Source organism: Crotalus tigris, unplaced genomic scaffold (genome assembly GCF_016545835.1).
Source record: "Crotalus tigris isolate CLP2741 ecotype Arizona unplaced genomic scaffold, ASM1654583v1 scf7180000024364.846960, whole genome shotgun sequence".
NCBI lineage: Eukaryota > Metazoa > Chordata > Lepidosauria > Squamata > Viperidae > Crotalus > Crotalus tigris.
Genome location: NW_024100532.1, coordinates 756,482 through 783,585, shown reverse-complemented (window position 1 = coordinate 783,585; position 27,104 = coordinate 756,482). Strand labels below are relative to the sequence as shown.

The window sequence follows — 27,104 nt, the reverse complement described above, 5'->3', positions numbered from 1 at the left end:
TGTAACATCGTCCACCGGCAGCTGCTGATAGGCCTGAGCCAAATCTAGTTTGGCGAAAATTTGGCCTCCTTGAAGAGACGCCAGAATATGGCTCACTACAGGCATCGGATAGGAGTGCTGCTGTAATGCTTTGTTTAGCGTGCATTTATAGTCAGCACAAATGCGGACTTCTCTGTTGGCCTTAAATGGCATGACAATGGGTGTTTCCCACGGACTACTATCCACAGATCCCAAAATGCCTTGCTGTAACAGTTTGTCCAGCTCAGCATTGATCTTTTGCTTAAGCGCAAAAGGCACCCTATGAGGCTTAATCCTGATTGGTGCAATGGAGGAGTCTAACCTCAAGGCAATTGGAGGCCCCTTGTATGCCCCCAACTCAGGGCTAAACACATCCACAAATTCTTTGCACACCTCCACAAGACTTGCTGATTGCAGACTGTGTAACCCAGTCACCTGAATTCCAAGCGCATCAAAACAGTCGAGTCCAATTAGACTTGTGCAGTAACCGTCAACCACGACAACATCCAAAGGGCCCTCGAAATCCCTAAACTGCACCCCGAGGGTGGCTTCCCCCTTAATATGCACTTGGGAATTCTGGAAGTTGGTCAAAATAAGGTTCGACGGCCTGAGCTTAACTCTTTGGCCACTTCTGCATGACCAGGAGGAGCGTATATAGAACAGGTGCCCACTGCCCATTGAAGAAAAAGCTTCATCTTGAAATCAAACTTGCAAGGGGCCCCCTCAGATATGGAGCTGGACATGGGTTCAGCTCTGTCCATCGTTTCCCAGAGAACCCTCAAGCAGATTTGCTGCAGAAGCGGCCAAAGAGTTAAGCTCAGGCTGTCAAACCTTATTTTGACCGACTTCCAGAATTCCCGAGTGCATATTAAGGGGGAAGCCACCCTCGGGGTACAGTTTAGGGATTTCGAGGGCAGGAAACCCTATACCAGCTTTTCCCCATTGTTGTATTCTGTCCACATTTCCTGGGAAGAGCAGACTAGGTTTAAGCTCTACCTAGCTATCTTACTCCAGAGAAATCCTCTCTGAAATTGGTTTACTAGGAAAGGAAGGAGCAACCCCTCTTCTCTGGGTAACCAAACCCGGCAGGAGAATATATGCCAAAGGCTAAATCCTTGGGAAAGGCTGTTCCCAGAATCAGTTCTGCTGCTTTGTGAAAAGCATTGGGCCTTTATTGTAGGTAACAAAGTCAAAAGCATAGAAGAAAGTTGAAGAGGCAAAAAAGGAAGAAGGCCTGAAAAGCAGTTTTCTGGAGGAGTTGATCTTATATAAGAAGCACTCATGCCAAAATAAACTTACATGACTAAGTTCTCAGTCCATAAAAATAAAGCATAATCTATACTGCAATTATAGCATAACTACACAACTATTAAAAAGCAATAACAATTTAAATTAAAATAATCTATATTGCAATAATGAGTTCTGGCCTGATGCTGCTGGCTGGTGCTTCAATCTGACTGGGCTAATCTTCTAGCCAACAAAATGAAGGGGTGGAGAAGGCCGTTTAGCCCTTGTGCTTGATCAGAACTCCACTCCCATGATCCTTAGCATGTTCTGTCTCTGAAGCTTTTAAAATGGATTTTTGTCATATTTATATGCTTCCTTTATCATAAAGTCCAGGTTTGATTTTAGCCATCCTGTTTACTTAAAATTTTACTTCTATAAACTCTTGGGCCTTTGGAATCCAATATTCTTCTGCAGGTTGAAGGAATAGTGTAAATTCAGACATAATTCTTAATAATATACTGTAGATGTTCTAATTTGATAAGTAACTTTGGAATATCTAACTCTATGTTGCAAGGTACAGTATTGCATAGAAAATTCATGAATGTTCTCTATTCTCAGCTTAAATTTAATTTACAAAGGTAGACAATAGAGAAATTATAATTGCAGGACATCTTTTCCTTCCTTTCACTATTTTTGTGTCAAGAATCACTTGCCCCAATAACACTATCTCCAATCTTGAATCCCTTATGCATCATCTATCTACCTTCCTCTATCACCTTTGACGGGTGTCAAACTTGCCATGTCATGTGACGTGTCGCGACCTATCGCGACTCTTTTTGCATTGCTGGCAATGGGGTGGGCACGGCTTCAGTATGATGAAACCGGCCCGTGGGCCAGCAGTTTGACACCCCTGATCTACCTAATAGTTTTTCTTAGCTAATTGGAATTATTTTATCTCAATCAAAAAGAAAAAGGCTTATCTACATTAAGTGTTTAAGCTCTAATGCTTCAATCTGCAGACAAAAAAGGCTGATGAAAAGATAGAGGGAAGATGTATGTAAGACTCTAATATTGGATTCACGTTGCACATAAATAGATTTTGTGTTTAGCTTATCATGATATACAGGTCCACTGTGATTCACCATAACTGTGGTTTGCAGGTAGTTCTCAATTTACAACCATTCGTGTAGGGACTGTTCAAAGTTACAATGGCACTGAAAAAAGTGACTGATTTTCACACAACTACTGTGGCATCCTCACGGTCACATGATCAAAATTTGGGCATTGGCAACTGGCATGCACTGTCCCAAGATCATGTGATCACCATTTTAACCTTTCCAGCTGGCTTCCAACAAGCAAAATCAACGAGGGAAGCCAGATTCTTTTAATGATCACATGATTCACTTAACAACCACAGGGATTTGTTTAACAGCTGTGCCAAAAAGGTTATAAAATGAGCAAAACTCACTTAACAACTCCCTTGCTTAACAATGGAAATTTAGGCTTAATTGTAAATTGAGCCCAAATTCAATTTGGATCACACATGTAAACAAAACATGACTTAGCACAACGTGTAAAACCAATTGAAGGCTGAAATCCCATATTGTTATAAATCCAATCTATTTCAGTGGCACTTACTTCTGAGTAGTACATTTTTGGATCATGTTTGAAGGTTATTAGCATATCAATATGACTGGACTTTCACGACATATTGAACACTAGCCAATATATTTTAACCTAGCCTCATGCATGAACATTTATATTTAGATAATGGTTCTTTGTGTTATATAAATCTAGAAAATTCGGTTAGCTCAGCAAATCATGATGAGGCAAGTGTACACAGCCAGATGACATTATAGATGGAATAGAACAGAACAGAACAGAACAGAACAGAATAGAATAGAACTGGAAAGGACCCTGGGGGGGTCTTCTTATCCAGCCCCCTGTTCAAGCAGGAGAACCTACACCATTTTGGACAGGTGATGGTCTAATATTTTCTTAAAAATCTCCAGTGATGGAGCGCCCACAATTTCTGGGGGAAAGCTGTTCCACTGGTTGATTGTCCTTACTGTCAGGAATATTTGTGCAGAAGGCATAAAGGAAGATGATCTATATGTATTGCAGGGACAAAAGTTTCAATGTTCCCATATATTTAAGAATGTTGTAGAGCATGATTCATGTGTTCATCTTCTACATAGAAGACTAGGCCATGTAAGCTTTAAAGTTTTGCAGCAAATGCAAGATTTTGCAGAAGGGCTAAATTTGAAGGGATGCAAAACTTATTTGGACTGTGCAGTATGCAAAGCATCGAAGTTAAAGGCATTCCCAGTTAGTAAATGTAGCACAAGACAAACAAAAAGAGTTCTAGAGCTGGTCCATGCAGATCTGGTGGGACCTATGCAAGCCAGTTTGGGAGGAGCAAAATATGCACTGGTAATTGTTGATGATTATAGCAGGTATTCGTTTTGCTACTTGCTTAGACGTAAGACAGAGGTGCTACAACAATTCAAACAATGGGTAAGTTTTGTAGAGAGAAGGTACAGACAACAAGTGTGTCAGTTGCAAACTGACAGAGGTACTGAATTTATGTCAACTAAATTCCAACAATGGTTGGGGCAGTTGGGGATAAGACACAGACATACAAATCCTTACACAGCAGCATAGAACGGTGTAGCTGAAAGAAGAAATGGTGTTTTGCAAACAATGAAAGATTCATTATTAGAGGATTCTGGTATGAGCAGGTCATATTGGGGAGAAGCCATATTGACTGCCAATTATATAGTTAACAGGCTGTGGAGTTCCTCCATTAATAATACTCCATATGCCATTCTATATGGGAGAAAGCCATCACTGGCACATTTGAGAATTTTTGGAAGTACTGCATGGGTACATATTCCAAAGGCAATCAGAAGAAAGGGACAGCAAAAGGCAAGAAAGCTCAGGTTTGTGGCCTATGAGTCAGGGTCAAAAGGATATTGCTTTAGCGATGGAAGTAAAAGAATTATAATTTCAAGGTCTGCTAATTTTGCAGAACAAAATTGGGACAGAATTAATGCAAATTCTGGGTATGTCTCACTTAATGACGGTAATCTGTTTAGTGACAATAACTCATCTAATGATGAAAAAATCATTATTGATGATGTCAATGTTCAGGGAGGAAAGGCTGAACAAGACATGAAACCAGAAAGAATTGAGACACAGGAGCAGTTAATACCACGTAGATCAGAGCGATGTAATAAAGGAATTCCACCTGACAGGTATTCTGCCAGCAAGGTAAAGGTTTGCAATGTGTGGTATGAGCCAAGAAGTTATAAAGAAGTGTTGGCATTATCAAAAGCTGAACCAGAAAGATGGAAGGAGGCCATAGATAAAGAGATGAAATCCATGGGAGACCATGAAGTATTTAAATCAGTGACTTTGCCACAGGGAACCAAAGCTGTGGGTTGTAAGTGGGTATATAAGAAAAAAATATTGCCAAATAATGATATACAGTATAAGGCCAGGTTAGTGGCACAAGGTTTTTCACGATTAAAGAATGTATTAAGTCTATAGGTCTGATGTCTCTTCGTGAAGGGAGGAGTGTTGGAATATTCATGAGCAGGAAGAGTCATGTGGTAACTCAATCAGCCAATGTGAGGAAAGTGCTACTGAGTCTGTGCAAAAGGGTATTGAGTTAGGAGCTGGATTTCCAGTCTCAAGGTTTGTCTCTGGTCTGTCTCTGTAAGAAGTCTTCAATTAAGCTATGTTGCTGTAAAGAAGAATGTATGGTAATGTAAATATTTTGATATAAAGAAGTTATTTTGAATCAGCTAAATGCAGTCAACTGTGAGAGCTTCTGATTTATTTTTTCACCAATAGAGAAATTAAAATTCTTTAACCGTTTCCAACCATTGTTTCTCGTTCTTCCCTCTGGTGCTCTGATGAACAACCTGACCCTTTCTGCCTTGTGGCAGCCCTCAGATACTGGTACACTGCTATCATGTCTCCCCTATTTCTTCTTTTCTTTAGACTATCCAAACCCAAGCCCCGCAGCCGTTCTTCATATGTTTTAGCCTCCAGGCCTTTGATCATCTTAGTTGCTCTTCTCTGAATCTTTTCCAATCTCTCAACATCTTTTTTGTGATATGGTGACCAAAATTGGCTGCAATATTCCAGGTGTAGTCTTACTAGGGCTTTGTAAAGCGGTGTTAGTACTTCACGTGATCTTGATTCTATGCCTCTGTTTATACAACCCAGGATTGTATTAGCTTTTTTGGTTGCTGCTGCACACTGCTGGCTCATAGTCAAGTGATCGTCCACTAGAACTCCAAGGGCCCTCTCACAGTTACTGTTTTTTAAGCCAGGTCTCACCCAATTTGTATTTGTACTTGTCTAAGTGTAAGACTTTGCTTTTCTCCACATTGAAACTCATTTTGTTGGATAGGGCCCATTGTTCGAGTTTATCAAGATCTTTATTTTTTTAAATTTATTTATTTTTATTTTTAATCAACAAGACAAAACAAAACAAAGCAAAACATAATACACATACACACACAATATATACTCCTCCTTTTTTTTACAGCAATTGTGTAACGGTAATCTATTATTTACATTTCCCCCCTTATTCTTCTTTAGAATATTTGTCCTTATAGCCCCGTTATTTCTTATTTATATTTTTCTTCCTTCATGTTCTACTTCTTACTAAGAATAATTCATATTATTACTATTATACATTATTTACACATATTTTCACTTTTGACCTTTCCATATTTATTCTCCTCTATTATTTCTAATCTCCAACCAGACATACAACTTATTCCATGTTATATAGTACTCTGTGTCTTCCTTTTCTTTTATCTCTTTTGTTAATTTGTCCATCTCAACACAGTCCAGGATTTTTCTTATTACTTCTTCCTCTGATGGTATATTCTCATTTTTCCAGCACTGTGCATATGCTATTCTTGCCGCCGTTATTATATGTAACATTAAGTACCATATTTCTTTACTATATTTTCTATTTAAAATACCCAACAAAAAGATCTCTGGTTTCCAGTCTACGGGTTGGTCTATTATTTCTTCGATCCATTTTCTTATTGTAGACCAGTATTTTTTTTGCAACTGGGCATGTCCACCATAAATGATAATATGTTTCATGTACTTTTTACATTTCTAGCATGTTGGCAAATTGTTCTGGAACATCTTGGCAAGCTTTGCTGGTGGAAGATGCCATCTGTAAAACATCTTCAACTGGTTTTCCTTGAATGCTGCCGACATAGTCAATTTTATATTTATTTCCCATATTTTTTCCCATTTCTCCAATTCTATATTATATCTGAAATTTTTTGCCCATCTAATCATTGTGTCTTTGACAACCTTGTCTTCCATTTTATATCTCAATAGGTATTTGTATAAATTGCTAATTAATTTTATTTCTGTTCCATGTATAATTTTATCCAATTCTTGCGGCTCTTTTTGGATTTCACATAATTTTTTGTCCTCTGTATATTTAGATTGAATTTGTGTAAATGTCCACCAATCAATCTCTCTGCCAATGTCTTCTTCCAATTCTTGTTTTGTTTTCAAATTTCCCTGTTCATTTACTAATTCCTTGTATCTAATTATCTTATTTATATCCAATAGGTTTGGGTATTTCAGAGCTTCTGTTGGGGATAACCACATTGGAATTCTTATATAATGTTTTTGTTTTATTTTTTCCCGAGTCTGTAGCAATACATTCCTAACTATGTGTCTTTGAAAGTATCTGTGTATTTTATGTTTTTCGTCCCATAGGAATGCATGCCACCCTGCTTGCAAGTCATGTCCTTCTATTGTTAAAACTCTAGTATTTTTCAAATCCATCCAATCTTTTAGCCAAGTTAAGCTCGATGCTTGGTAGTATATTTCCCACTCTGGTAATGCCAATCCCCCTTTATCTTTCATATCTTGCAAGAGTTTTAATTTAATCCTGGGGTTTTTCCTTTGCCATATAAATTTAGTGACTAATTTATTTAATTCTTGAAAGAATGTTTTCCCTAATTTTATTGGAATACCTGGAACAGAAATAATATTTTTGGCAATACATTCATTTTGACTGTAGTGGTCCTCCCTAAAAATGAAATTTGCAAATTTTCCCAATTTTCTAAATATTTTTTTATCTGGTGTAATATTTTATCATAATTGTCCTCCTTAATTGAGGAACATTTCACTGTAAGCCAGATCCCTAAATATTTTATTTTCCTGGTTATATTTATCTTTGTTTTATCTTCCAATTTCCTTTCCTGTGCCTTTGTAAGATTTTTTGTTATTAATTTGGATTTATTCTTATTAATCTTTTTTTTTATTAATTTTTTTTAAAAAAACATACAATCATTTATAAAAATACAATAAAATTTTAAAGTAGAACCCCCCCTTACCCTCCCTCCCAGCCCCAACCCCCCTCCCTTCACTTCCCAGAGCAGAATACAGGGTTAATAATAAGAAAAAAAATTATAATAATTAAGAAAAAAGAAAAAAAGAAAAAAAGAAGAAAAAAAATATCATAATTAACCTTTAACTCCATAACCTATAAAACAATTCTCTATAATATTTAATATTCACTTATAAAATAAATGAAACTTTTTAATTCCATACTTTTTCTGAATATAATCTATCCACCTTCCCCATACAGTAATATATCTTTCTTGTGTATGATCCTTTAAATAAGCAGAAATTTTTGCCATTTCTGCAAAAGTAGATACTTTAAATATCCATTCTTCTAAAGTAGGCAAAGAATCTTTCTTCCAATATAAACCTACTAGTAACCTTGCTGCAGTTAATAAATTCAACATCAAAGTAGTTTCTTTTTCATTTAAGTCAACAAAAATACCAAGTAAAAATAGTTGAGGTGTAAACTTTCTTTTTTCTAAAAATCTTTTGAATGTTCCACCAAATCATAATCCAAAAAGCCTTTACTTTTTTACAATTCCACCAAATATGAAAGTATGTCGCATCATTATTGCCACATCTCCAACATTTGGGCTGTATATTGGAATACATACAAGATAATTTTTTAGGATCTAAATGCAATCTATAAAACATTTTATAAAAATTTTCTCTCAAATTTTGAGCTTGTGTAAATTTAACATTTCTTATCCAAATTGTCTCCCATAAATCCAATGAGATCGGCTCCTGTATATTCTGAGCCAATTTAATCATACAGTCTTTAACCAATTCTGTTTCCGAATCTAACTCTAATAAAACATTGTATATTCTTTTTATATGAGCCGGACTTTGGTTTTTAATCTGAATGACCAATTGTCTATCTTCTAGTGTTATTCCCTCTTTCTTGTCTACAGTCCATCTATCCATTATTTGTAAATATTGAAACCATGACTGTAGAATATTTTGCTGCCTTAATACGTCTAGGGATTTCAAATGCCAATTCGAACCAGAGCAAATTAACAATTCTTTATACGAGATTTTGTCAAAATTTGTCCCCTTAGAAGTTCCCTCAATTGCATGTCTGGGAATCCCCCAGATAGGTATTTTATAATTTAATCTATAATAATACTTCTTCCAAATACGAAGTAAGGCATTCATCAAAATATGTGATTTAAAAGTCCGATCAACTTTCTTATTAAAAATTAAATATGCATGCCAACCATATATTAAATCCCAATCTTCCAGAAAAAGAATATCCATATTTGTTAAATTAAGCCAATCACTTAACCAAGTTAGGGCGGCTGCATCATAATATAATTTCAAATTAGGTGCCTTAAGTCCCCCTCTTTCTCGAGCATCCTGTAATATCTTAAATTTAACCCTTGGTTTCTTCCCGGCCCATATAAAATTATTGATACCCTTTTGCCATTCCTCCAAATTTGCCTCCTTTTTAAGAATAGGTATCATCTGAAACAAAAAGAGAAACTTTGGTAAAACATTCATTTTTACAGCTGAAATATTCCCCAACAATGACAATTGCAATTTTTTCCAATCTCTTAAATCCTTTTGGACTTTTGCCCATAGTGGTTCATAATTGTTCTTATACAATTTTCCATTTGAAGCAGTTAGATATACTCCCAAATATTTAACCTTTTTTACCATCTGAAAACCTGTGGCTTTAATCAAACTTTCCCTATCTTTAACTGACATATTCTTAGATAATATCTTAGTCTTATAATTATTAACTTTAAAACCAGAAACATTCCCATACTGTGTTATAAGTTCTAATAAACCCTCAATCGCCTGATTCGGCTGTTCCAAAATTAAAACCAAATCATCCGCAAATGCCCGCAATTTATACTCATTCTTCCTTATCTTTACACCCTTAACTAACTTTGATTCCCGAATCTGAATCAATAAAATTTCCAATGTTAAAACAAATAACAATGGGGATAATGGACATCCTTGTCTTGTCCCTTTTTGAATATTGAAATTCTCAGTCAATCCCCATTTACAACAATTTGTGCAGATTGCTGCTGATATATAGCTTTAAGTGCATGTAAAAAATTATCCCCAAAATTCATTTTCTCTACCAAAGAAAATAAAAATTGCCAGTCCAATTGATCAAAAGCTTTTTCAGCATCCAAAAAGATAAAAGCCACAGGAATCTGATTATTCTTATCCAAGTACTCAATTAAATTAATAATTTGTCTAACATTATATTTCATATATCTCCCTGTTATGAATCCTGCTTGATCACTATGAATCAAGTCTTTCATAACCTGCATTAGTCTATTAGCCAAAATTTTTGTAAATATCTTATAATCAACATTCAATAATGAAATTGGCCTATAATTCTTAGGCTCTGTAAGATCCTGATCTTCCTTCGGAATCAGTGATATAAAGGCTCTTTTCCAAGAAGGAGGAACTTGCATACCCAACAAAATACTATTACAGAGTTCCTTTAATGGCTCTATCATTTCTTCAGATAAGATCTTATAATACCTAGAAGTCAGTCCATCTGTTCCAGGAGACTTTCCAACCTTTAACTGCTTAATAGCTAGACCAATTTCCTCCACAGTAATTGAACTATTCATCCCATTTTGTTGTTCCTCTGAAAGTCTAGGAAAATGTACTGATTGTAAATATTTATCTATATCCAAACCCCTTATATTATCACTTGAATATAATTTTGTGTAAAAGTCCAAAAAGCTTTTTCTAATCAAATCTTGCTGAAAAACCTCAGTACCTTTATATTTTACTTTCTCTATGATTCTAGCTTTCTGTTTCTTTCATAACTGATAAGCCAACCACCTTCCAGGCTTATTCGCATTGCAAAAAGTATTATGTCTCATATACGACAGATTGGTAGCCACCTGATCTGCCATCAACATGTTAAATTGCTCCTTAAGCATCTTTATGGATACCTTTAAATTATTATCAGTAGGGTTAAGAACCAACTCTTGTTCTTTTAATTTAATCTCTTCTTCTATTTCTCTACGTCTTTGTAACCCTTTTTCCCTAAAAACTTTATTCAATTGAATCAGGATTCCCCTCATATATGCTTTACTAGCGTCCCACACCATAGACATCGATGTTCCCTTATTCATATTTATAATAAAGAAGTCCTTTAAATGTTCTTTACACTTTTGTACGAACTCCTCCCGATTAAATAAGTTCTCATTCAGTCTCCAAGATCTTCTATTCCCATCTTCCGAATATAACTCCATCCACACAGGACTATGATCTGACAATGTTCTAGGAAAAATTTTCACCTTCCTCACTCTAGGGAGGAAGTCACTAGTAATAAAAAAAATCAATCCTTGAAAATGACTGGTGTCTATCAGAATAAAAAGTAAAGTCTCTGTCACTTGTATTCCTTTCTCGCCAAATATCAATAAGCTCCAGTTCTTCCTTCAAATCAAAGAAAGTCATAGGTAGTTTAGTTTGAATAAAATTTTTAGAGGAACTTCTTTTGTCTATAGTTGGGTCTAAAACCCCATTCCAGTCACCCATCAAAATTACCGATTTATAATCCAACTGAGATATCTTGCCATGCAGCAACTTATAAAATTGTTTCTGTTGTTGATTGGGAGCATATAGTCCAACAATAAGAACCTTTCAGCCTTGTAATAATAATTCCACAAAAAGATATCTTCCTTCAGAGTCAGCCTCAATTAGTTTAGCTGAAAAAGTTTTCTTCACATAAATTACCACTCCCCCTTTTTTCCCAGGGGCTGGAGCAGTAAAATGTGAGCCCAGACGGGAATTCATCAAGAATTTAGAATCCTTTAAAGTTATATGAGTCTGCTGCAAACATATCAAATCATTATTATGTGGTTTCAAATAATGGAATATCTTTCTTCGTTTCTGTGGCACATTTAAGCCATTAACATTCCAGGTCAAGAACTTGACCATCTCCACCGGCCTGGAGCCTCTGGAGCATAGCCTGCAAATCTGCTGTCGAAGATCTTTTTGGTCTTGCCCCTCCCACAGGCTCTGTAGCAACCAAACTTTCACCACTCTTCTGCAACTGCTCTTTTTCTTTACGTTTATGGGCAGCTCGTGTCATCCTTTGCTCTTTTATGTCAGAATTCTGTGCAGCTTGTTTCATAACCATCATTGATGAGGCTCCTGCCATAAGAGACTCTTCTGTCATCCTTATTTGTGGAGGTGGTGACAATCTTGCTTTTAAGATAGACTGATAAAAATCTCTTGCTTTGGAAACAGTAGTTAATCTATGACGTATCCCTTCATAATTTACTATTATTCCTCTTGGAATCTCCCATCTGAACTGAATTTGACGATGTTTTAGATCATCAGACAAGAAAGTAAAATCTTTTCTGGCTCTTAAAATTTTTGGAGGTATCTCTTTTAAAATTATCACATCTTGATCAGCAATTTGAAACTTTTGTTTGTAAAAAACCTGTATAATTTCATTACGGATAGATCTTCTGGAAAAATAAATAACCACATCTCTTGGTAGATTTCTCTGTCTAGCAACCCGTGAATTAACTCTAAAAATTTTTTCTATCTCATTCACAATTATTTCAGGCCGCCAGCCAATATTAGGAGCAATATCTTTCACAATAAGCATCTTTAAGTCCTCCTGAGAGTTCTCTCTCAGGCCTCTGATACGCAATGCGTGTTCCATTTCCCTATATTGTGAAATGATTTGTTCATCCTGTGTAATTTCTATCTTGTTCTCTACCTCCTGCATTCTAAATTCCATCCTTGATGCATTTTCAGTAATCTTTTCCATCTGGTCATCAATCCTCTCTATGTGCAGGGCTAAGCCCTGAAAGGCCAGAAGGATATGGTCTCTTACTTGTTTGTTATTTTTCTCCAATAATTCTTCTGTATTAGCCCTCTCTGCAATTATAAGATCTTTTACCTCCTCCTTAATATCCAAGGCATGCTGTTTTAAAGCATCTTGTAAATCATTAAGAGAAATTGCAGGAGGAGGAGGAGAAAGTGGAGGTGATTTTGGTTTCTGAGATGCAGGCTGAGGCATTGGAGAAGAAATAGGAACCTTAGGGGCGGGAGGCAGATGTTTTGAAGCCATTTTCTAAAGTTCCAAGAAGAAAGATTCTTATTGAAAAAAAAAAAGACACAGTTCTTTTAAATATTCTTAGAAAAAAAAACAAAGAAGAAAAAAGAAGAAAGAATAAAAACCAAATTCTTACTTCTGTGTTTGAAAAGTTAATCTGTATCCAAGTTTAACTTTGTAATGCAAATCAGGCAAGAAAGACGATCACCATTTTACTTTCCACTTTCCCTTTCTTCTAAAGGGAAAGTGAACAAAAGAAGAGGAAGAGGAAACTTGCTGAGGTTAAAGGCACCATCAAACTTGAGCACAGTCTCTCCTGGTCTGCTCCGTCTGCTTTCAAATACTCACAAGCAGCTGGAAAAAAAAGCAGATGTGGAAGCGGCAACTTGCTTCATCCCAAAAACTTTGGAATGAAGTCTCCCTGGAACGCGGAGTTGCTCAGGCTCCGAGGGAGCTCTACCCTCCGATCCCAAAATAACAGGAATCCAGGGGAGCTCTTACCTCTACCTGAGAGCTCTCCTCCTCCCTTTTTCCCAGGGAGGAGATTCAAGCCGCGGGACAGCTGATTGTCAAAGTCCCGCGGCTTTTACACGCACTAGGAACGGGCAGCTTTGTAAAACGCCGCCATTCGTCGTCGCTGGAACCACCGGAAGTCTATTCTTATTAATCTTAAGTCCGGCTACCTCACCAAATTCTTCTATTTTTTGAATCAATTTAAAGCTGTTTCTAATGGATCTTCCAAAATAAATACCAAATCATCAGCAAAGATCTGGACCTTATATTCTTCCTTTTTAATTTTTAAACCCTTTATTTCTTGGTCCTCTCTGATTTTTTTTATTGAAAAAGTTTTATTAACAATTAACAAATTTTTAAACCCCCAAACCCACCCACCCTCACCTCCCTCCCCCCCACTTCCCAGAGCCGAGTACAGGGTTATTACAAACATATTAAACAAAATCTAATTAACTTTAACAAATTATACAGTAACCAAATTCATACTTAACCCTTAACTCCCTTTAAACTTTAACATCATAATATTATAAACAAATCCATTTTAAAACAATTATTATAAAGTACCATAATAACAATAAATAAACTAAATAATTTTCATTATAAAATGCTATTAATAATAATAATTATTTAAAATTTAATCATAAAATAAATGGAACTTTTTAGTTCCATATTTCATCTGAACATAATCTATCCATCTTCTCCATACCATAATATATCTTTCTTGTGTATGATCCTTTAAATAAGCAGAAATTTTTGCCATTTCTGCTAAATTAGAAACCTTAAGTGTCCATTCTTCTATAGTAGGCAATGAATCTTTCTTCCAATATTGACCTACCAATAACCTTGCTGCTGTTATTAAATTCAACATTAAAATAGTTTCTTTAACATCAAAATCCACAAAAATCCCAAGGCAAAAAAAAAAAAAATCCACAAAAATCCCTAGTAAAAATAGCTGAGGAGTAAATTTTATCTTCCTTTTAAAAATCTTTTGAATGTTCCACCAAATCCTAATCCAAAAAGCTTTAATATTTTTACAAGTCCACCAAAAATGAAAATAAGTTGCATCAGAATTACCGCATCTCCAACATTTAGGCTGTAAATTAGGATACATACAAGACAACTTTTTAGGATCCAAATGCCACCTATAAAACATTTTGTAAAAATTTTCCCTTAAATTTTGAGCCTGTGTAAATTTAACATTTCTAATCCAAATTATCTCCCATAAATCCAATGGGATCGGTTCCTGGATATTCTGAGCCCATTTAACCATACAATCTTTAATCAAATCCATTTCCGAGTCCAATTCTATTAACACATTATAAATTCTTTTTATGTGGGCCTGATTCTGATCTTTAATCTGAATTACCAAATTTTCATCTCCTAATGTTATTCCAACTTTCTTATCTAAAGTCCACCTATCCACTATTTGTAAATACTGGAACCATGACTGTAAAATATTTTCTTGCCTTAGTACATCTAAAGATTTTAATTGCCAATCAGTACCTGACCAAATAAGTAATTCTTTATACGGAATTTTTTCAAAATTCATCCCCTTAGAAATCCCCTCAATTGCATGTCCAGGAATCCCCCAAATAGGTATTTTGTAATTTAACCTGTAATAATACTTCCAGACTCGAAGTAGGCATTTCTTAAAATATGCGATTTAAAAGCCTGATCTACTTTCTTATTGAAAATTAAATATGCATGCCAACTATATAATAAATCCCACCCTTCAAGAGAAAGAATATTTTTGTTTGTTAAATTAAGCCAATCGCTTATCAAAGTTAATGTGGCTGCATCATAATATAATTTCAAATTAGGTGCTTTAAGCCCTCCTCTTTTTCGAGCATCTTGCAAAATCTTAAACTTCACCCTTGGTTTCTTCCCAGCCCAAATAAATTTATTGATACCCTTCTGCCACTCATCCAAATTAGTATCTTTTTTAAAAATGGGTATCATTTAAAACAAAAAAAGAAACTTTGGTAGAACATTCATTTTTACAGCTGAAATTCTCCCAGGTCCTCTCTGATTTTTGTAAGGAGTATTACAAGTACTCCTTACTTTTGTAAGGAGTAAGGGAATTAAGCTATTTTCCAAAGCACCTGAAGGCAGGACAAGAAGCAACAGGTGGAAACTAATCAAGGAGAGAAGCAACCTAGAACTAAGGAGAAACTTCCTGACAGTGAGAACAATTAATCAGTGGAACAGCTTGCCTCCAGAAGCATTAAATGCTCCAACACTGGAAGTTTTTAAGAAGAGACTGGACAGCCATTTGTCCGAAATGGTGTAGGGTTTCCTGCCCGAACAGGGGGTTGGACTAGATGACCTCCAAGGTCCCTTCCAACTTTACTACTATTACTATTACTATTTCTAATGATAAAATAAATAGAAGAGGGGAAAGTGGGCATCCTTGTCTTACTCCTTTGGTTATATCAATTTTTTCTGTCATTTCCTCATTTATAATTACCCTAGCTGTTTGTTTAGTATATATTTTCTCAACCATTTTTCCAAATTTTGTCCCAAAATCCATATAGTACAATTGTGTTATAATAAAATTCCAATTGAAATTATCAAATGCCTTCTGGGCATCAAGAAAAACCAATGTAGCTTGTCTTTCAGGATGGACTTCGTAAAATTCTAAAGTGTTCAGTATTATCCTCATGTTATTTTTTATTTGTCGTCCTGGTAAAAATCCGTTTTGATCTGGGTGAATGTAGTTATTCAAATTTTTTTTTTAATCCTTTCTGCTATTATTGTTGTAAATGTCTTATAATCTGTATTCAGTAAAGAAATCAGTCTATAATTTTGAATTTTTTGTAGGTCTGAGTCTTCCTTAGGAATGAGGGTGATGATTGCTTCAGTCCAAGTTGTCGGTATCTTCGCCTCTTCCAACACCTCATTGTAAATCTCCAACATTATCCATCGTAGTGACTCTTGTGTATTTTTATAAAACTTGACCGGAATTCCATCTGGGCCTGGTGATTTGTTGTTTTTTTTGTTTTTTCAATGCTGTTTCTAATTCTATTGCAGTTATTGGTTTATTCAACATTTCCTTTTGTTCTTCAGTAATTTTGCTCATTTTTGCTGCCTCTATATATTGTTTGACTTTATCATCTGGTATATCTTCCTGATGGTATAGCTTTGAAAAAATTTTTTGTATTATTTTCTTTTTCCCCCCCTGTCTATATTGTACTGTTCCACTTTCATCTTGTAGTTGGTATATTGTTCTTTTGCCTTTTTCTTTTTTTAATTTATAGGCCAACCATCGACCAGTTTTATTCACATTTTCAAAGTAATTTTGTTTCACCATCCTGATTTTCTGTGCCATTTCTTTTTGTGTTGTCAGGTTAATCTTGTGTTTTATAATATTCCATTTTTCTTTTATCTTTTTATTTTGTGGGTCCTTCTGTAGATCACTTTCTATTTTTTTAAATTCTTCTTGTAATTTTCCTTGTTGAAGTCTCCTATCTTTGTTTTTCTTAGAGTTGTATGCAATTGTCAATCCCCGAATGTAAGCTTTTGTAGTATCCCACAAATTTTGTGTTAATGTCTCTTCCTTTTTATTTACCTGAAAAAATAATGTCAACTCCTTTTCTAGCATCTATATATATTGTTTATCTTTACACAGTCTTTGATTCATTGACCATCTTTTTTTCTGTTTCTGGCCTTTCCATTTTATTATTATTGGGTTGTGATCTGCCCAATCATTAAGCCCTATTTCAATTTCCTCTATCCCTTTTTGTACGTCTATTGTTGCCCAGGCCATATCAATCCTAGACCAAGACTGATGTGGATACGAATAGAACGTACAGTATATTGTTTGTCTGATCTATGTGTCTCTCTCCATATATCCTGAAGATTGAGTTCTGTTACCATGTCAAAGAACGATTTTGGTAATATATTTTTCTTCTTTTTGTTCTTTTTATAACAACTCTTATACTCTTATAATCTTTCTTAACATCAACTATTGCATTTAAATCCCCAATCGTACAAATATTTTTGTAGTCCAGATCCACTAGTTTCTTATGTACCTTTTTAAAAAATTCTTGTTGATTATTATTTGGTGCATATACTGCCATTAATAAGATTTGTTTTTGCTCTAATTCTATTTCCAACATTAAAATTCTCCCCTCTTCATCCGAGTATATTGATTTTGATTTTATTTTTTCTTTGACATATATAGCAATTCCTCCTTTCTTGTTTTATTCTAATGTTGTGTATAGTGTTCCTAATTTTACATTCTCTAGTAATTTTCTATAATCCTTTTTTATATGAACTTCCTGAAGACATATCACATAAAAGAGCCAAGGTGGCGCAGCAGTTAGAGTGCAGTACTGCAGGCCACTTTAGCTGACTGTGTTCAGCAGGTCAGTGGTTCAAATCTCACCGGCTCAAGGTTGACTCAGCCTTCCATCCTTCCGGGATAGGTAAAATGAGGACCCAGATTGTTGGGGGCAATGTAAATATATATATATATACATTGCTTACTGGTGTACACTGCTTAGAGAGTGCTTGCACTTAAAGCGGTATATAAGTCTCATAAATAAATAAATCTGCATCCAATTTCCTTAATTTGTTGAACGTTTGTGCTCTTTTTCTTGGTATATTTAATCCATTAATGTTTACAGAGAAGAGCTTAATTGCGTCTCCCATTTTTTACTTGATCTATTTTTTTTATGCTTCTTGTCTCTATTACTCTTCCTTTTGCTCCTTCTCTTTCTAACCTTTCTCTTTCTTGTATCTTTTGTATTTCTCTCTCTAATACTTCTTCATCCTGACTTTTACTCTCCAACTCTTCCTTATTTTCTTGTTCTTCTTCCTGTGTAAAGTAATGTTCATAAAAGTCCTGCACTTTCTCAAGTGTATCTATCTTATATTTTTTTCCTGCCAAGTTAGAAATATGCCTTCAGGTATTAACCATCAAAAGATAACTTTATATTTAATTAATTGGGTCGCTAGAAATTGGTATTCTCGTCTCTGATTTTGTATACTATGTGGTATTTGTTTTAATACAATTATTTCTTTACCCTTATATATTATTGGTTCGTCTCTTGTTTTTTTATATATTTCATCCCTTATTGATCTTCTAGTAAACCTTATATGGACCTCTCTCACCAATCTATGCCTTCGTGCATAATTTGTATATACTCTATATATTTCGTCTATGTCTCTTCTTACTTCCTGTTTTTCCTTGCCTAATATCTCCACCAACATCTCCGCGATCTTCTCTCCCAAATCTTCTTCCTTTTCCTCCACAATATTTTGGAATCTTAGAAAGAACGAAGCTTTATTCATTTCCAAAAAGGCAATCGATTCAGTCAACTCCCTATTTACCTGCTCAGATTTCTGTACCATCCTTTCTATTTTGCTATCAACATTCTCCATTTTTGTTTCAACTTTTTGGATTCTTTGTTCATTTTCCATCATTGTTTGTTGTATATTGCCTATCTTATCATTCATGTTTTAAATTTCATCTCTCATTTCTCCAATATCATTCTTAATTTCTTTATGATATATTTTCGTTCCTTCATGATTGTTTGCTATTGCCTCTTGGGTCATCATCATTGTTTCTTGAATCATTTGTAGTGTTATCTGCATGCTCTGTGGGTTCATTGCCGATTCTGCTTTTTCTTTTTCTTTCCCCAACATGGTCGCTATCATTCTTTGACCTGTAGGAGAGGCCATTATAGGTGTGAGATTTGTAACTGTTTTTTTGCCAACTTTAGTTGTTGTTGCGGTACTTGTCATTTTTATTATTTGAATAATATGTCTCCACTTTTGCATATACCAATTTATGGCAAGTTGTTTTTGTTGATCAAGTTGGTTTTCAATCTATATAGTCCAGTGGTTCTCAACCTTTTTAATGCTGCAACCCCCAACTGGTCATAAGTCGAGGACTAAACTGGTCGTAAGTTGAGGACTACCCAACTGGTCATAAGTTGAGGACTTTCCCTGCCTGGGAGTGCTGTGCATGCATGGTGCTGCCCTCTGCGCCGGCTGAGGCGTAGCTGGCAAGCGGCAGAGACGGAGCAGGCCGACCATCGGCTGGGCCACCAGCTGGCCCAGCCCAAGGGAGGTAAGGCATCCGCCGGAAAAGGGAAAAGAAATGGCGGACAGCCTTGCTTGGTGACCCCCGTGAAATGGTCGATCGACCCCAAATGGGGTTGTGACCCATAGGTTGTGAACCGCTGATATAGTCTAAGCTTAAATATGCAAATATATATATATATAATATAGATAGTAAAGAATATATATATATATATATATATATATATATATATATATATATATATATATATATACATACACATATAATATTTCTGATTATGTATCAACATATATGACTATAATAAATACCTTTATAGAACATTATTCTTAGGATTAACGTTGAAAAGTAAAATTACAAGTAGAGTTGTACCTTTCCTTATCCCACTATTATCTAGTACAATTTATAATACTCTAAACACCTCTTATATATATTTCTATAGCACTACACATGATGCATATACATATACTATTCTCTAAGTATTATCACCACTCTTAATTTCATTCACTATCGTTCTTATTTGAATAATCACCTGTCTATATTTCTTTACAATACTATAATTACTTTCTCACTTCTATTTAGTTCAATTACACAATTATGCTTATTTCTATTTTGTTAATACAATTCATTTACTTCATTACTTTTAATACATTGCCTGATGCCCCTTTTCTACTTGTAGCTTAGTCACTGCTTGTATATGAATGCTACAATATTGCATCAGCCTTTTTTTCTCTCTGTCTCAATTTAATATATACACCGATCCACCAAACGTCACCTCTTCTTTCTTCTTCTATATATCCAATATTTCCAAAATGTCCACTCGTCACTTTACCCAGATATATGTCAGTTAAAGTTAAATTTCTCTGTTGTCACACTTCATCTTTTAATCCTTATGTTAATTTTTCAAAGTCCTTCTTAATCACCTTTTATTGCCTCCAACTGTCCCTTCTCCAGTCCTTTCTCTGGTTTCACTCTCTACTTCTTGCAGTTCTTAAATTCCAGTCTCTCACGTTTTATAAACTTTACTGTGGGCTCTCTGCTTCTTCACGCAGCTCTCATTCTGCTCTATTGCTCCCTTCTCCGCTCTATTCCAGTTCAGTTGCCACTGTGTCTCTCTCCTTATAGCTTTGCTTTTTCTGTGTCTTCTCTCAGCCAAATGTTCTCACCTCCTTCAGGGGTTTTCCTCATCTTCGTTATGAAGCTGTCAGTTCTATTTTTCATTCCCTCTCAGACTGTCGCCATCGCTCCAGGCCGGCCTTAAAGACCGGCTTCTTCTCTGCCAATTTTAAAAGTACTGCTCCTTTCTGCTCGGGTGTTTGCTTTCCACCCGGCTTCTCTGAAGTTTCCTCTTTAATTTACCAATCTCTCCGGGATCAGCAAAGCCCTTGCTGGGCTTTTAGCAAAGATTTTTCGGGATTTAGGAACAGAGGTCTGTTCCTTCACCTGCTCACGATGATGTCACAGCCGGAAGTCTATCAAGATCTTTTTGGATCCTGAGTTTGTCTTCTGGGGTGTTGGTTACTCCTGACAGCTTGGTGTTATCTGCAAATTTGATGAGTTCCCCTTCAATTCCTTCACCTAAGTCATTAATGAAGATATTGAAGAGTACTGGGCCTAAAATGGAACACTGTAGTACCCCATTGCTTACTTTTCGCCATGTGGATGTAGTGTCATTGAGGACTACTCGTTGAGTATGGTTTGTCAGCCAGCTACAGATCCATCTGGTGCTGATGTTGTCTATTCCACCTTTTTCTAGCTTGCCAATTTATAGGTTGTGGTTTACTTTGTCAAATGCCTTACTGAAATCTAAGTATACTACCTCCACTGCGTTTCACTGGTCTACTAGTTTAGTCACTTTATCAAAAAATGAGATAAGATTGGTTTGGCATGATCTGTTTTTAACAAACCCGTGCTTGCTGCTAGTTATGACTTTGTTTGCTTCTAGTTGTTCGCAGATCTGTTTTTTTATTATCTTTTCTAGGATCTTCCCAGATATTAATGTTAAACTGATTGGTCTGTAGTTTCCTGGGTCTGTTTTTTTCCCCTTCTTGAAGATGGGGACCACATCAGCCCTTTTCCAATTCTCAGCTACTTCTCTGGTGCTCCAGGATTTGTGAACGATGTGGTGCAATGGTTCTGAGATAACATCTGCCAGCTCTTTCAAAACTCTGGGATGTAATCTGTCGGGTCCTGGTGATTTATATTTGTCAAGGTTGGATAGGTGTTCTCTTACCATTTTCTTGCTTATTTTGATTTTTCTTTCTATATGTCTTTTGCAGTGTTTCTTTTGGTGTGTTGGGCTATGGTTTCTTTTTGTGTGAAGACTGATGTATGAGTTAAGCAGCTCTGCTTTCTCCCTGTTGCCTGTAATTTCCTTGCCATCTTCTCTCTTTAGTGGGCCTACAGTTTCCTTGAGTTTTTTCTGTTGTTAATATGTTGGAAGAAACTTTTTTTGTTGTCCTTGATTTCTGTTGCTAGTCTTTGTTCGTTCTGGACCTTTGCTTTCTTGACTTCTTTTTTGCATGTTCTAACTGTCTGCTGATAATCGGCCTTGGTTATGTGCCCCTCTTTCCATTTTTTGTATTTGTTCTTTTTGTCTTTGAGTTTGTTAGAGAGCTTTGTGCAGCCATGCTGGTTTCTACTTGGATTTCCTGTTTTTTTTCCCTCTATGGTATTGTGCTGGTCTGGCTTTTGTGATCACTTTTTTTTTAGGGTTTCCCATGCTTCTTGGGTTGTTTTCCCTTTTAAGATTTTCATCCATGGGATCTTTCCTGGGTTCTCTCTGAGTTTGTTAAAGTCAGCTGTTTTGAAGTTTAGGATGTTGGTTGGATTGTTTTCTATTGCTAGTGTTTGCCTTATATTAAATTCCAATATGACGTGGTCACTTTCACTCAAGGTTCTGGCAATTTTGATTCCCTCTATCACTTTTTCTCTGTTTGTAAGGATTAAGTCCAGTATAGCTCTGCATCTAGTTCCCTCATCCTTTTGGGTGACAAAATTGTCGGGTAGGTTGGTTGGGAATTTGTTTGATCTCCCGCTCACTGCAGAGTTTGTCTCCCAGTTGATATCTGGATAGTTGAAGTCTCCCATTGCTACTGTAGTATGCTTCCTACACACATTTGTTAATTGGTTGGTAAAGAGTTCATCTATTTCTTCTGGTTGGTTGGGTGGCCTGTAATATACACTTATGGCAATGTCACTTTTTTTCTCTTTTATATTGACCTATATACATTCTGGAGAGATTTTGTCTTGGATCATGTGCATTTCTGCAGATATGTAGTGTTCTCTTACATATAGTGCAACTCCCTCTCCTCTTTTTGTAGACCTGTTTCTTTTGAACAATTTGTAACCATCTATCAGTCCATTCCATTTAAGGGGTTTGTCCCACCAGGTTTCTGTTATGCCAACTATGTCATACCCTCCCTCGTATACTGTTGCTTCTAGTTTGCCCTGTTTGTTCCCCAAACTTTGAGCATTTGTATATAAGCATTTAAGATTTTTATGCCTGTCCATGGGAGTGTTTCTTGTATCTCCTGATTGTTGTTTGAGTTTTTCTTTTTTTGTCAATACTGCCTACTTCGTTGTTTGATTTGTTTTCTTGGGATTTGTGATTGGTTTTGGGTTCTAGAGGTTCTAGACTAGAGATTGGTCACCCTCCCCCCTCAGTTTTAGTTTAAAGCCCTCCTCATGAGCTGGGCCAGTACATTCTAAGTACATTTTGCCCATTGTCATGAGGTGTAGCCCATCCCTTGCCAAGAGTCCTTCATGTAGGAAATGCAATCCATGATCCAGGAAACTAAAGTTTTCTTGGCGACACCAACCCTTTACCAATGGTTTATTTCTAAGATTCTTTTTTTCCCTCAATGGGTGTTGGGAGCATTGATGAGAATACTACTTGTGCTCCTAGCTTCTTGACTTTATTGTCTAATTGTTTGTAATCCCTCACTATTGTACTCAGGTTGTTTATTGTGTCGTTCATCCCGATGTGGAGAAGGAGGAAGGGATAGTAATCTGTGGACCTAATTATTTTGGTTAGGTTCTCAGCCACGTCTTTGATTTTTGCTTCAGGGAGACAACATATCTCCCTGGATAGTATGTTTGGTCTGCAGATGGATGGTTCTGTTACTTAAAGGATAGAGTCTCCTATTACCTTTCTTTTTGGGAGGTGCTGCAGTCTGGGATACCTTTCTGTTTATCTCAGGTGTGTTTGTTGATATGGCTTTTTTAGGGATATTTGAAGTGACTTTTGGGGGGATTTTGAAGTTGTTTTTTTGCTAAATGTCTGCATGTCTTCTTTGAGGGGAGGGTTGTGGGTCTGCATGTTTCTGTCTAAGGGAGAAATTGATTGGTCAGTTTTAGAGGGGCTGCTTCTGGTTAGGCAGGATTGGGCAGAAGAGGGTTGTTCGTTGTATGATGTTTCTTTCTTTGAGTATTGTATTTCCTTCTCTGTATGACACACCTCCATTTGTCTTCCTCCAAGGGTTTATCGGTAGGGTCAGGTCCTCTGGGAGTTATTTGTTCATCGTTGTGTTCAATTTGGGTGGAGCTTTCTTTCATATATTGGAATTTGGCTAGAGTTGCCTCAAAATTCCTAATCTTTTCCAGTAGTAGTTCACATAATTTGCATCTGATGCATGTATAGTTTGGGTGTTCTTTGGGCATCAGTGCATACATGGAACATGTATTGCATATCACAATGGTATCAGTCACCTGTTCCATGGGTTTGGTATTTGGTAGTTCCTTTTTTTTTTGGTTGGTGGATGTGCTTTGCTGTTAGCCTTGTTTAGCTTCTCTGTTCTGGGTAATTTTGCCTTTTTTGCTGTCCTTCCCCCCCCCCAGTCCACAGGGGAAAAAAATGCTGTCACCTGCTGGCCTCCTGGTCATCTGCTGTTGCTGTCTGAGGTCTCCCGGTTCGCTGCTGCTGCCTTGTCTCCAGCTGCAGGCTCCCAGTCCTCCAAAAGAACAAAAACATTGTTGTCTACAGGCCTCAGGTATGCCACTGTTGCTTCGCTGCTGCCTGTAGGCCTCCCAGTCCTCCGCTGCTGCCTCACCACTGCCTGCAGGCCTCCGGTTTGCCGCTGCCACCACCCGCCACCTACAGGCCTCCTGGTCCTCTGTTGCTTCGTCATCTACAGGCCTCCGGTTTGCCACTGCCACCACCCGCCACCTCAGCTCTGCCCCCAGCCACCTCACTGGTCTGCTGCTTTGCATTGCTTCACGCTGTCGCTTCCCCTGGCTGCCTCACTGGTCTGCTGCTTTGTGCTGCTGTTGGCCGCTTCCTCTTCTCGTTAAATCATGCGGACTGTGCAACAAGCCCAATGGCAGGCCCTCCAACTGGTGCAGTCACATCAGTCTGATGAATCAACTAATTAGTTGTTGCCTGCTAAACTATGACTGTGTAAGATGGACAGGAAGGAAGCTAACCACCAGGTTGCAAGAACACAAGTCAACCTGGAACATCTTTATAGTCTCTGCTTGACTGTAGAGATTTTCAATCATCCAGGTAATGGTTTTCCCAAAGGTGTTTTCCCAAAGGCAACTTCCTGAATTGAACAAGCTTCTAAATGTTTTCAAAGAAAAAATCAAGAAAGTCCAGTTTTCTTTTGGAAAAGTGCCTTTGGAACATATTCCCAGCTTTTTCTGTCTGTAAAATGGAAACAGTATTTGTCATGAATGAATAAGTAAGAGACATTAAAGATGCTAAAAATTCAAATGAATTGGCCTGGGCTATAAGATTTGGTCATTATAGGAAATCTGTGAGAAAGCACCTATAGTTTTATAAAAAATATATTTCCTCATTAATGTTGGTCTCTTAAAAGTAAGTATTAATGTGACACACTTGCATTACAAATTGGACCTTATTTCATTATAAAGGATGACCTGGAATATGATAACAGCAAGAATAACAGCAACGGAATAGATAAGGCAAACATGTCAAACACAAGGCCCGGGGGCTGGATGCGGCCCACGAAGTGGTTTCATGTGGTCCGCGAAGCTATCCTGGAAACAGTGAGAGAATGGCCCCCGCTGCCTAGGCCCTGGCCCAGGCCAGCCAGGAGCCAATGTACAATTTTGTGATGGCCATCTATGCTGAAACGCATTCAGTTTTAGCTCCACAAGGCTGTCTGGAAACAGTGAGGAACCAGCCCCTGCTGTGTTGGTCCCACCCCTGGGTGCATGCTGGGGAGATGTTACCCTTTGTGAGTAATGAAGAAATGGACCATGTCTTGGTGCTTGCCCCAGTTCCACCCCCTTCTGCCAGAGACCCTCAGATCTGTCCCACTTCTGCCCAGGCCCCCACAGGCACCCTTGATGCGAACAATGTAGAGCTGGCCATGCCCATCCAGTAGGCCATACCCACTCCATCCACGCCTGCCCAGTAGGCTGCACCCACCCTGGGCACACCCACCCAGCCCCCCGAGGGCAACCACAATGCTGATATGGCCCTCAATGAAATTGAGTTTGACACCCCTGAGATAGAGGAATCAGTTAATTGAATACATAAAATATTTGATTTACATATGATTTTTCCCACCTTCCTTTTTAGATAATGTCCTCAATCTTTAATATGAATAATTACATTGAAATAATGACGGGATATCAATATAAGATTTTCAAAATACCCAGGTGGAATGGATAGGCTTTCTTAGTCTTTGAAATACCCTCTGCGTTATTGACCCAGAGAAAAAAGGTTTTAAAAAAACTATGTCAGCAAAATGGAGGCTTCATACCACCCAGATAAAATATTTTTTTCTTTTTCTTTTTCTTTCTTTTTTGCTAGATGCCCTTGAAAACTGCTAGCACTGTTAGCCATTTTAGTTGAAGGACACCTCACTAAAGGTGTAACTGATGAAACTAGGATATGATTGGGTATTGTTGAGAGAAAAATCTTCATCAGGGTCCAGTCCAAGCCGGGAATAAACAACATGGAGACTGCGTTAGAAAGAAAGTTGTAGTTTATTGAAGAGGAGAGCCAGAAAGATGCCTCTGGAAAAACTGACCACATGGAGCAAAGTGGTGGGTTTTTATACCTTCTGGGGCTCTTGAGATTGTTTCCTGTTCTTATTTGAGGCTTTGTATTTCCTGTGTCATGTCCTTTGACCTGAGTCTGAGTGTTCCCTTTTGGCATTGGTGGGTTGATTTTAGGGGTCTTTGTCTTCCTAATTTCTTCAGTTTCTAGCTGGAAGGCTCCAACTTTTCTGAAAGGATTATTGAATTTGCATTTCTAAAAGCTGGCTTCTGCCTAGGGGCTGGGCTGATTTCTGGGGACTAGTTTCTGTCTTTTTTAAAGATCTTCTCCATTATTCCTTTGGGGAAATATATTCTGCCTTTTTAAAATTTACCACAATATTTCTTTCTCTGGATTCTTCCCACAGTATGTTATCATTTTCAATGATTTAATAATGAGTTGACAGATGCCCCTGAGAACCAGAGCGTTGTAGTGCTTGAACCTTTTGACTGGCATCAGTCCTAATGCATCCATAGAAGTTCACCAAGTGATTTTGGACAACTCTCATTCTCGCTCACAGGGTCAATGTTGTGGGACGAATGGGAGGCAAAAGCACAACCTATTTTATTAATTTAATTTGTTCCCCACCTTTATTATTCTTACAAATAAACTCAAGATGGTGAACACTTCTTCCTCCTTATATTTTTCCCACAACTCTGTGAGGTGGTTTGGGCTGAGAGAGAGTGACTGATCCAGAATCACCCAGCTGATATCTAAGATGGGACTTGAATTCATAGACTGCTACTTTCTAGCCTGGTGCCATAACCACTAGACCAAATTGAGTCTATATACCATCTTGAGCAATTCTCCAAAAGGCAGGAAAAAACAATGAAGATTTGTTT

At 37.0% G+C, this 27,104-nt stretch overlaps 1 protein-coding gene across 3 annotated transcripts in view; it reads left to right on the top strand.

Annotated features, from left to right (window-relative positions):
- Positions 1 to 4,958: 4,958 nt before the first annotated feature.
- Positions 4,959 to 27,104, top strand: part of CNTNAP1 (contactin associated protein 1) — an 84,647-nt gene continuing 62,501 nt past the window's right edge. For 2 of the 3 annotated variants that reach the window (XM_039327682.1, XM_039327681.1), the window contains exons 1-2: positions 4,959 to 5,012; positions 24,093 to 24,244. In XM_039327682.1, the coding sequence (XP_039183616.1) occupies positions 24,109 to 24,244 (136 nt within the window). In that variant the 5' untranslated portion in view covers positions 4,959 to 5,012; positions 24,093 to 24,108. The remainder of the gene's footprint in view (positions 5,013 to 24,092; positions 24,245 to 27,104) is intronic. The other variant, XM_039327684.1, reaches the window with a different exon arrangement.